Source organism: Musa acuminata, chromosome BXJ3-5 (genome assembly GCF_036884655.1).
Source record: "Musa acuminata AAA Group cultivar baxijiao chromosome BXJ3-5, Cavendish_Baxijiao_AAA, whole genome shotgun sequence".
Taxonomy (NCBI): Eukaryota; Viridiplantae; Streptophyta; class Magnoliopsida; order Zingiberales; family Musaceae; genus Musa; species Musa acuminata.
Window position 1 is genome coordinate 5,235,724 of NC_088353.1, and position 11,230 is coordinate 5,246,953.

Genomic DNA, 11,230 nt, shown 5'->3' on the forward strand with positions numbered 1-11,230 from the left:
TCTAAGCGGCATGCATACTGCTGGATGTACTCATTAATGTGTATCCCCTAATAATTTTCATGCCAATGACAAAAACAAAAAACGTAATTTTCATGCAGTGAGAGAATTGGTCAATAATATTGAGATGCACTCATTAATGTGCATCCCCTAATAGATACCTTATCTCTTTGCTCAAGGACCATGTAACAGAAAAACACATATTTGCCTTCTTGTCTTGCTGATCGATATGGCTGATGGGGTAACATATAGTGATCGATAGGGCTGACGTGGAATAATCCATCAGTAAATTATAAAAAAATATGGATTAAGAAAGGATGAGAAGTTTTTCTGTAAAGTTAGTCATTGCGCATGAGGTTTTTGACAACACGATGAAGTCCAAGCCCGATATGAAAGTAGAGTGACCTGATCAAAGGTCTCAATGTCCCAAAGCTATATATGTAGAGCTTAAGCGTTAAGGTGGAACTCTTTAAAGTAATAGTGAAGTGCTCCCCAGGTTTTTGCAGGAAAAGATCAATATTGGATCCCTATGATGCTTAAGTTAATATGAGCTTGAAATAGAACGGTTAAAGGGTGAGAAAAGAGAAAAAAACTTATAATTTATAGTTGAGGCTCTCAATATGACAAATTCAATACAACGATCGTTGATATGGTAAATCTCGAGTAGTGATATAGTTGATTTGACAATGATAACTATCGATATAATATAAAAATATGATTGAACATATGATTTTTTTTTTTCCTAGGCCTCTTTCTTGAGGCTTGTTAGGTATTATTTATATGTATTGTTATGCCTTACAAGTGGTTTGGTTGTGTAATAGTGTCGTATGAGGAAAGGAATCAACTCTTGCAAGTATTTGTTAATCATGTTGGGGCGGAGAGAACAAAATGAAATACCAAAAAAATTATCATAAAGATCAATAATCAAATAACGTACTAAAAAGTTGATACAAAATTAAACATAGTTCAACAAATCCCACTTATATTCATAGAGAAAACTATATTCTTCATAATATATAAAATCAATTATAAAACTCGAGTTATCCCCACTTAAGTAAAACTCTCCTTGCATACTCTCTTATATAAACTTGAAAAAATTTTCTTTCAATCATTTTTAGATCCACCAATGAGAGAAACCTTCCTAAACACCTAAAATATCTTGCCTCTACCTCTCCCTAAAAGATCAATATTGCCTCTACCTCTCCCTAAATTAAACATATTCGCCTTCTTGTCTTGCTCTATTCTGCACTTATGGCATCTCAGCTTCACAAAACTTTGTTTTGTGCCACTTTGCTGCTGCTGCTGCTATTGCTTCCCCGTGTTCCTCTTGTCAAAGCTTCACTCGGATCCCAAGGAAGGGCGTTGCTTCACTGGAAAGCCACTCTTCGGAGTCGTCAATCCTTGAGATCTTGGAACCTCAATTCTAGTCCTTGCAATTGGATCGGAGTTGCATGCAATTACCCTGTCACAGGTAGAGGGTGTTCGGCGATCATCGAGATACACCTGCCGAGCATGGGCTTGGTAGGGGCACTTGATGCTCTTGACTTTTCGACTTTGGGATCGCTCCTCCGTCTCAATCTTTCTTACAATCAGTTCGGTGGGGTAATTCCTCCGGCCATCTCTGCTCTCTCCAGGCTCGTATCTCTTGATCAAATGGTTGGTGCTATACCTCCGTCTGTTAGTAACCTCACCAGTCTTGTGTCCTTGCACCTGGACAATAATAAGCTTATGGGTGTCATTCCTAAGAAGTTAGGGAGGCTCCACGAGTTGATGTATCTGGATCTTAGGGTCAATAGCCTATCTGGTTCAATCTCTCCTAGTCTAGGAAATTTAACAAAGCTCCGTTTCTTAGTTCTACATCAAAATCAGCTCTCGGGTCCTATCTCATTGAGGTCACCGATCTCTACTTCTCAAAAAACTTATTAACAAGTTCAATTCCTTCCTCTATAGGAAACATGACCAGATTAAAGACTCTTTACCTTTTCGGCAATCAATTGTCTGGTTTAATTCCTTTTGAGATTGGAAATTTAATTGAAATTACTGATCTCCAACTCTCAACAAACCTTTTGACTGGTTCTATCCCTTCCTCTATAGGAAATATGACCAGATTAAAGACTCTTTACCTATGGGGTAATCAATTGTCTAGTTTTATTCCTCTTGAGATTGGGAATCTAATTGAAGTTACTGATCTCGGACTCTCAACAAACCTTTTAACTGGTTCCATCCCTTCCTCTATAGGAAACATGACCAGATTAAAGACTCTTTACCTATGGGGTAATCAATTGTTTGGTTTTATTCCTCTTGAGATTGGGAATCTAATTGAAGTTACTGATCTTCAACTCTCAACAAACCTTTTAACAGGTCTCATTCCTTCTTCTATAGGAAATATGACCAAATTAGAGATTCTTTACCTTTGGGGTAATCAATTGTCTGGTTTTATTCCTCTTGAGATTGAGAATCTAAATGAAATTAGTTATCTCCAACTCTCGACAAACCTTTTAACCGGTCACATCCCTTCCTCTATAGGAAACATGACCAGATTAAAGACCCTTTCTCTTGAGGGTAATCAATTGTCTGATTTAATTCCTCTTGAGATTGGGAATCTAAATGAAATTACTAATCTCCAACTCTCAACAAACCTTTTGACCGGTCCCATCCCTCCATCTATAGGAAATCTAACCAAACTCAGATATCTATGTGTCTTCGATAATCAGTTGTCCGGACCTTTGCCTATGGAGATCAACAACATTATTGGACTAACATACCTAGAGCTGTCAAATAATAGCTTCGTCGGTTATGTACCCCCAAACATATGCAAAGGTGGAGCCCTAAAGTACCTCACTCTTTACATGAGCAACTTCCAAGGTCCCATTCTCATGACCTTGAAAAACTGTACGACACTAGAAAGGGTTCGTCTTGAACACAACCATCTCACCGGAGATGTATCTCAATATCTTGGAGTGTATCCCCATCTTTCTTATATGGATTTGAGCTTCAATCTACTCTCCGGTGCACTCTCACCAGACTGGGCAAAATGGCACAATCTGACGCTCTTCAGAATCTCAAATAACAACATCACCGGAGTCATACCCACCGAGTTTGGGCAGTTGACGAAACTGGGAGAGCTGGACCTCTCTTCCAATTACCTACAAGGAGAGATCCCAAAGAGCTTCGGCAGCTTAACCCTTCTCTACAATCTGAGCTTGGGCAACAACCAACTCGTCGGCCATGTGCCTCTGGAGATTGGAATGCTGTCCAATCTTGAACTGCTTGATCTCTCATCCAACAACTTGGCAGGAAGAATCCCAGATCAATTAGGCAACTGCATGAAACTCCGATCGTTGAAGCTTAACAACAACAACTTCAGTGGAACCATTCCTTTGGCCATTGGTAATCTGGTGTACCTTCAAGACACCTTTGACATCAGCCAGAACTCACTAACAGGGGAGATTCCATCCCAACTCGGCAAGTTGGTGATGCTGCAAAGCCTGAATCTATCGCATAATTCCTTGTCGGGTCATCTTCCATCTTCGCTAACGTACATGACGAGCTTGTCTACCGTAGATGTATCCTACAATGAACTGGACGGCCCTGTTCCCGATAGCCCAGCTTTCCGAAGAGCCCCAGCGGAGTGCTTTGCCCATAACAATGATCTGTGTGGAGTTGTTCAAGGATTGCCTCCATGTGTTTCACTCGGTACTCCAACAACAGACGACCGAAGCAAGCGCCACAAAATTGTTATAGTAGCCATCATTGCTTCTGTGGTCTTCTTCCTTCTCTTGTTTATATTCATTGGAGCATTCCGCAAGAGAGAAAAAGATACAGTACCTGTTGATAATAATCACATCAAAGAAGGTGCATTCTGTATATTGAATTTTGTTGGAAGAGACGTATACAAGGACATCATCGAAGCCACCGAAGATTTCGATGCCAAGTACTGTATCGGAAGCGGTGCATACGGCAGTGTCTACAGAGCAGAGTTAGCAAGTGGGGAACTGCTAGCAGTGAAGAAGATTCACCTACCAGACACTGAAGGTACATGCGACGAGCAAATCTTTCAAACTGACATACAAACTCTGACTCAAATTCGACATCGCAATATCGTCAAGCTTTACGGGTTCTGCTCCTCTCCCCGACGCAAATTTCTGGTGTACGAGTACATGGAGAGAGGAAGTCTGGGATCTGTCCTCCGAAGCGAGACGGCAGCTGAATTGGACCGGGTGAAGAGGGTGAGCATCGTGAAGGATGTCGCCTGTGCTTTATCCTACATGCATCATGACTGCACACCGCCTATCGTTCATCGGGATATTACCAGCAACAACATACTACTTGATTCCGAATTCAAGGCTTGTGTTTCCGACTTTGGAATTGCTCGACTACTGAAGCCGGATTCATCAAATTGGACCATGCTTGCAGGCACACGGGGTTACTTAGTGTTAGTTTGGCAAGTCCCATAGTCCCACATCGGGAAAATTAGACTTGTTGTCTCGTCTTGGAACTATAAATAAGGGCCTGAGCTTTGAAGTTAGACACACCACGAGAAGGACCACAGACACCACAAGAAGTACAGCAGGCATCACAAGAAAACCTGCTTATGGTTTGAAGTCTTCTTGTTTAGGAAGCTGAAGGTGTTTTATGGCCTAGGAACATTTCCTAAGGCATTTGTAAGTGTCCCTCTTTTATAGTAGTAATTTGCTCCTCTTTCTTCCGTGGATGTAGGTCAAAGTCAATTGACCGAACCACGTATATCTGGTGTTCTGGTGTTTTGTTTGTTCTTGTCGCTTTATTCTTTCCGCTTTATTATCTTGTTGTGTTGCCAAAATTATCCTTTGGTAAATATCCTGGGGCTAGCTCTAACAAACTGGTATCAGAGCCTGGTTCTGGGATCTTTTGGCAACAATGACAATATCAAAGATCGTTGTCGAGAAATTCGATAGAAATGTCAACTTCGGCATGTGGCAACTCAAGATGGAGGCCATTCTGGTTCAAGACGGAGTTGATTTGGCACTTCAGGGTGCTGAGAACATTCCAGATGGTACGTCAAAAGAAGATCTTGCGGGTATGGATAAGAAGGCCCGATCCAGCATCATTCTAAATCTCTCTGATGAGGTTTTACGGGAGGTAGCTACGGAGACTACGGCTAAGAGCATGTGGGACAAACTTAAAGCCTTGTACATGAAGAGGACAGTGGAGAATCGTCTCTACTTGAAGCAGAGACTGTATATGCTTCGGATGGTTGAAGGTACATCTATACTCTCGCATCTTGATAAGTTTGATTCTTTGGTTATGGATTTGGAGAATATAGATGCAAAAATTGATGATGAGGATAAGGCTTTGTTGCTCTTGTGTTCTCTTCCCCAATCTTTTAAGCATTTCCGTGATACTTTGATTTATGGAAAAGAAACAGTTTCGTATCAGGAAATTAAATCTGCACTAAAATCTAAGGAGCAAATAGACAGAGATATCACTGGGGAAAGTAAAGGAAATCAGGCTGAGAGTCTGGTTGTCAGGGATAAAATGGATAAAAGAGAATTTGACAGTAGTAGATCTAAATCTAGATCTAAATCCAGACATAGAAATTTGGAATGCAGATATTGTCATAAAATGGGGCACATTAAATCTGATTGCTTTAAATTGAAAAATAAATTAAAGCAAAAGGAAAAATTTGTTGAGAAAACTATTGAATCCGCTGAAGCTAGTGTAGCTTCTGATGAGAATTTTGGAAATATTTTCTTTGCTACTGATGACAGGACAAAGTCTAAAAATGAATGGATTTTAGATTCAGGTTGTTCTTATCACATGTGTCCCAATAGGGATTTGTTTTCCACATATGAATCTTGTAATGGTGGAATTGTTTTGATGGGCAATAATGCCGCATGTGATGTTGTTGGTAGAGGAACAATCCGAATTAAAATGCATGATGGTATTGTGAGGACGCTCACTAATGTTAGACATGTTCCTGATTTGAAAAAGAATCTCATCTCTTTAGGCACCCTAGAGGCCCTTGGGTGTAAATACACAGCTGAAGGTGGAGTTATGAAAGTTTCTAGAAGTGCTCTTATTGTTATGAAAGCTTGTAGGTCTGGTAGCTTGTATATTCTGCAGGGAACTACTGTCACAGGTTCAGTTGCAGTTTCGTCATCATCATTGTCTGATTCTGACATCACCAAATTATGGCATATACGTCATATGAGAAATATTCGACCACCACAAAGGTATGCAAATTTGGTTGCATATGCTTTGTCTGTTGCAGAAGAAACAAGTGAAGTTGGTGAGCCTACTTCCTATTCAGATGTAGTTTCTTGTGATAATTCCGCTAAGTGGTTGATTGCTGAGGGGAAAGTCCTTGTTCAGAGAATTCATACGAAGGACGATTCAGCTGATATGTTTATGAAGCCTCTTCCGGTTTACAAGTTCAAGCAGTGCTTGGACTTGGTTGGTGTTCATTGTTGGTGATTGCCCGTTGGGGCTTTTGTGAAGAAGGTGGAGCAAGTTTTGTTGGGACATGCCAAGGTGGAGATTTGTTAGTTTGGCAAGTCCCATAGTCCCACATCGGGAAAATTAGACTTGTTGTCTCGTCTTGGAACTATAAATAAGGGCCTGAGCTTTGAAGTTAGACACACCACGAGAAGGACCACAGACACCACAAGAAGTACAGCAGGCATCACAAGAAAACCTGCTTATGGTTTGAAGTCTTCTTGTTTAGGAAGCTGAAGGTGTTTTATGGCCTAGGAACATTTCCTAAGGCATTTGTAAGTGTCCCTCTTTTATAGTAGTAATTTGCTCCTCTTTCTTCCGTGGATGTAGGTCAAAGTCAATTGACCGAACCACGTATATCTGGTGTTCTGGTGTTTTGTTTGTTCTTGTCGCTTTATTCTTTCCGCTTTATTATCTTGTTGTGTTGCCAAAATTATCCTTTGGTAAATATCCTGGGGCTAGCTCTAACACTTAGCACCAGGTAAGTTTCTCTCTCTTTCTCTCTCTCTCAGATCTCGGAGTTTGTGCAAATTAAGAATACCTGCAATTGAGAACATCTTCAAATTATATTTCGGAGGAGATCTCTATGGATTGGCGGTTTGATCATTGGCTCTTGCTCTCTGCAGAGCTTGCATATACAATGAGAGTGACCACCCATTGCGACGTGTACAGTTTCGGAGTGGTGACGCTGGAGTTGCTGATAGGAGAGTATGGAGAAGTACTCATTTCCATTCTGTCGTCTTCACCGATCAACGATAGCTTTGTGAAAGACGTATTGGACCGACGCCAACCTTTTCCTGAGGGTCAAGTTGCGGATGAAGTAGTTGCAGTTTTGAGCTTGGCTCTTCGTAGCGTGGACAACCACCCTGAATCACGCCCGACAATGAAACAGGTCTCCGACAAGTTATACGTGGTCAGAACACCCCCACCAAGCCTCCGATCTATTGATGCATTGAAGTTTTCCGACTTGATGAGCGTGGAGATATGATCTATATGCACTCCTCTGTGCCCCGATGCTTCTTTTGGTCAGGATCGTTAGACTTTGTTTCCGTGTGGCTTGCTTTATTAGTGGATTCATTCTGCAGCGTGTTTAATAACAGCATCGGTTGGTAATCAATCTCTTTTCTTGTACTATATGTTTCTTGAGAATTTGTGAAGGTAATTAAATGAAGGCTGAGGGATGATTGGTTTCTGATGTGTACCTGCCCGCCATGACTGCTCTGCTACGGAGGCATGACAGAGGGCCGACCGATGAGGAGGAATTCATTCGCAGATTTGTATGTGTTGTGTGCTTTAGTGATTTCGTTAGGTAATCAATAGCTCATGCATCCATTAAATATTATCAAATGAAATCTCCTACACCATTTCCACGAATCAGAGAAATGAGCTTCCTATTCTCACGGCTTAGCATATGGGATTGCTGTGCTGCTTAGAGTAGTATTTAAAGCAGTAGGAGGGAAGAATAGCGTTCGTATGATGCGATGCATTGCAATGCGATGGTTGTCTGATTCAGTGGCTCGAGACTCCGCTGCTCTTGGAAACTACCAACTCCCTGTTTACTACGAATATGAAACGATCATCTCGTCAGAGAGAAAAGGATAAGTGAAAAGAATATGCATTATTAACTAGTTTCATCGTTCGACATTAGAGATGAAGAGGAGCGCTGGACTTTCTTCAAACCACAGATTAAATGGAACAATTCCATCTGAGATTGGGCAATCAACTCAGCTGGGAGCGCTAGACCTTTCTTCAAACCACTTAGTTGGCGAGCTTCCCAACAACTTCGGTGGGGTGATTCCGCGAGAAATAGGTGGCTGCAAACAACTAATATCAGTAGATATGAGCAACAATAGCTTCGGTGGAAGCATTCCTTACGAATTCGGTCAGCTGGTAGACCTTCAGGAACTGCTTGATCTGAGTCAAAACTCCTTTAGTGGTCATATTCCATCTCAATTAGGCCAGCTGACACTGCTGCAGATCCTCAACCTTTCCCACAATAATTTGGCAGGCCGTATCCTGCCTTCTTTAATCAACATGGCAAGCTTGTCAGCCTTGGACGTATCTCACAAAGAACATGAAGGTCCCGTCCCCGATGGCCAGCTTTTCCGAAGGGCTCCAATGGAGTGGTTCACTGGAAACAGGGGCTTGTGCGATGTCGTTGCTGGTCTGCCTTCATGCAGTTCATCATCCCCAGCTAGAGAGGCCCCCAACGTGATTCTTTTGTCCGGTATGGCTGTCCTCGGAGCCTTACTTCTCTTCTTCCTCTTTGTTGGATTCGCAGCACGGCTGATGAAAAGAAGGAAGCAAATAGCCAATGGTACAAGTCAAACGGGTGGAGGTGCGTTCTCCATATGGAATTTTGATGGGGGAAATGCTACAATTTATAGTTGAGGCTCTCTAAACACTTGTAGTTAGAATGATAATCGAAATGACAAATTCGATAAAACGATCATTGACATAGTAGATCTCGAGTAATGATATAATTAATTTGACAATGATAACTGTTCGATGTAATATAGAAATATGCTTGAACATATTGCTCTTTTTCTTCCTAGGTCTCTTTCTTGAGACTGGTTGAGTATTATTTATATGTATTATTATGCATGTGACTTGGCTGTGCAATAGTGTCATATGAGGAAAGAAACCAACCTTTACAAGTATTTGTTAATCATGTTGGGGGCGAAGAGAATAAAAAGAAATATAAAAAAAAATATTATAAAGATTAATAATCAAATGATATATCAAAAAGTCAATGTAAAATTAAATGTAGTTCAGCAAATCCCACTTATATTGATAGAGAAAACTATATTCTTCATAATATATAAGATCAATTATAAAACTCTTGAGTTATCCTCACTTAAGTATAACTCTTCTTGCACACTCTCTGGTATAAACTTTAAAAAATTTCTTTTAATCCTTTTTAATCCACCAAAGAGAGAAATTTTCATAAACACCCAAAGTATCTTGCCTCTACCTCTTCCTAGATCCACCAGAGAGAAATCTTCACGATTATGTCTATAATAAAGTTCTGATGCCTTGATCATAAAAAAATTTGTACCGAAATTTTGGATGTCTTGATCATAAAAAAATAGCCTCAAGACTTCGATTTCAATCCAACATGATTTGTACCGATGTTTTATTGTTTACGTATGCTTCTCATATCAAAGCTGGCAAACCAATGTGGGGGTATCAGATGGCTCATGCAAAGTCGTTGCCGAACAAAAGTTGGATGACATTTTGCTTTTGGTCCCGTAGAACTTGTTTATTTGACTAGGATGGACGAGATTTGCAATGTCTGGTCCAACTTAAACCTTATTCAGTGGGTTTGATTCTAAGAATATAATATAAATATACCTACAATATAACATAATAATTTGATCATAACGTATGAGTTTGATTGAAATCTTGGCTCGTCTTTACCATCTCATATTTGGATAGGACTGATATAATCCAAAAATAATATTTCTTTTGCTACAATTTTGACACTGTGTATAAAACTTTATTTCCTTCTCACACAACAAATAGTTAATAATCTTCTAGAAAAGTTCGTCCAAGTTGGTAAGGTTGAGTTGAGTTGAATGCGATATATACTGAATGGTTGAGTTGAGTTGAATGCGATATATACTGAATGGTTGACTTGACCTGGACAACACATTATACAAGTCAAACACGTTTTCCAAGATGAGATTTGACTGAAAGTATTCTAAGTTGTATTTAATCTCCCAACAAAAGGAAAACATTTGTACTCAAATTGATGTGTTGTTAGTTTTTTTTAGAAAAAAAGGAAAAATTAACTATCAAAGGGGAAACATATAATTCAACATAGAAATCGTCCTTTTGCATGACTTAACTGCCGACATAGCAAAGTTGGTATATGGTTGAGTTGACTTGACCTGAGAGCTATAAGCTTGCGATATATATATATATATATATATATATATATATATATATATATATATATATATATATATATATATATATATATATATATGAGGATATTGATATGGTATTTTCATAATGACCTTTGCAAGTTTTTAATCTTCCAACGAAAGGGAAACATATGTGCTCAATTTGATGAGTTATTATCTTTTTAAGAAAAAATTGGTGATCAAAGGGAAAACATATAATTCAACATAGCAGTCGTGCTCTGGCACAGCTTATTGATAGAAATAATAGAAGATAAGAACAATAATTGAAGAAGCTTTATTGTAGAAATGAAATAGCTTTAGCTTGAATCTATTAACATGTTCCCTCTCCTATTTATACAAATTAGGAGGAAGGATTTCCCTAACATAATAGAGGATTTTCCTCAACAGAATAGAGAAATTTCCTCATATAGTTAGGAAAATCTTATCTTCTATCATGCCCCCGCAAGATGGTGCTCCTGAGAAGGATACCAATCTTGGATCGATGCAAAGAATTGTTTACAAGCAAGAGTCTTCATGAGTAAGATAATTGTAGATCGTTGCTACTGCGATTGCTGTTGCTATGATGGCACAAGCGTTCCCTTCATTCTCCTTAAGTCTGCCGAGTGTTGACAGATCAGCGAGACTACCGCGGTGAGGAAGATGAGGATTGACCACGGAGCCTCTTAGGAATGCAACGGCGTTGGTCGCTAGCCGAAGGGTGAAGCTTCACTTTTCTTAGCGACGTTGGTCACTGGCCGAAGGCAAGAGCGAAGCTTCACTTTTCTCAACGACGTTGGTCGTGATCGGCTGCAACGGTAGAGAAGAAATCTACAGCAATGTTGCAGTGA

At 39.9% G+C, this 11,230-nt stretch overlaps 1 protein-coding gene and 1 long non-coding RNA gene across 2 annotated transcripts; both read left to right on the forward strand.

Moving 5' to 3' along the window:
* The first annotated feature begins 2,240 nt into the window (after positions 1 to 2,240).
* Positions 2,241 to 5,483, forward strand: LOC135639160 (MDIS1-interacting receptor like kinase 2-like). The gene has a single exon (XM_065152951.1). It carries the CDS (start codon positions 2,241 to 2,243, stop codon positions 4,452 to 4,454), a length of 2,214 nt encoding a protein of 737 aa, XP_065009023.1. The 3' UTR covers positions 4,455 to 5,483.
* A 961-nt stretch (positions 5,484 to 6,444) lies between these two features.
* Positions 6,445 to 7,608, forward strand: LOC135638652 (uncharacterized). Its single transcript, XR_010496689.1, has 2 exons — positions 6,445 to 6,749; positions 7,101 to 7,608. It is a non-coding gene; the product is annotated as an uncharacterized LOC135638652 (long non-coding RNA).
* Positions 7,609 to 11,230: the final 3,622 nt, after the last annotated feature.

Coding starts and splice junctions, on each gene's coding strand:
- LOC135639160 (XM_065152951.1), top strand. CDS start 2,241: ATGACCAGATTAAAGACTCTTTACCTATGGGGTAATCAATTGTTTGGT.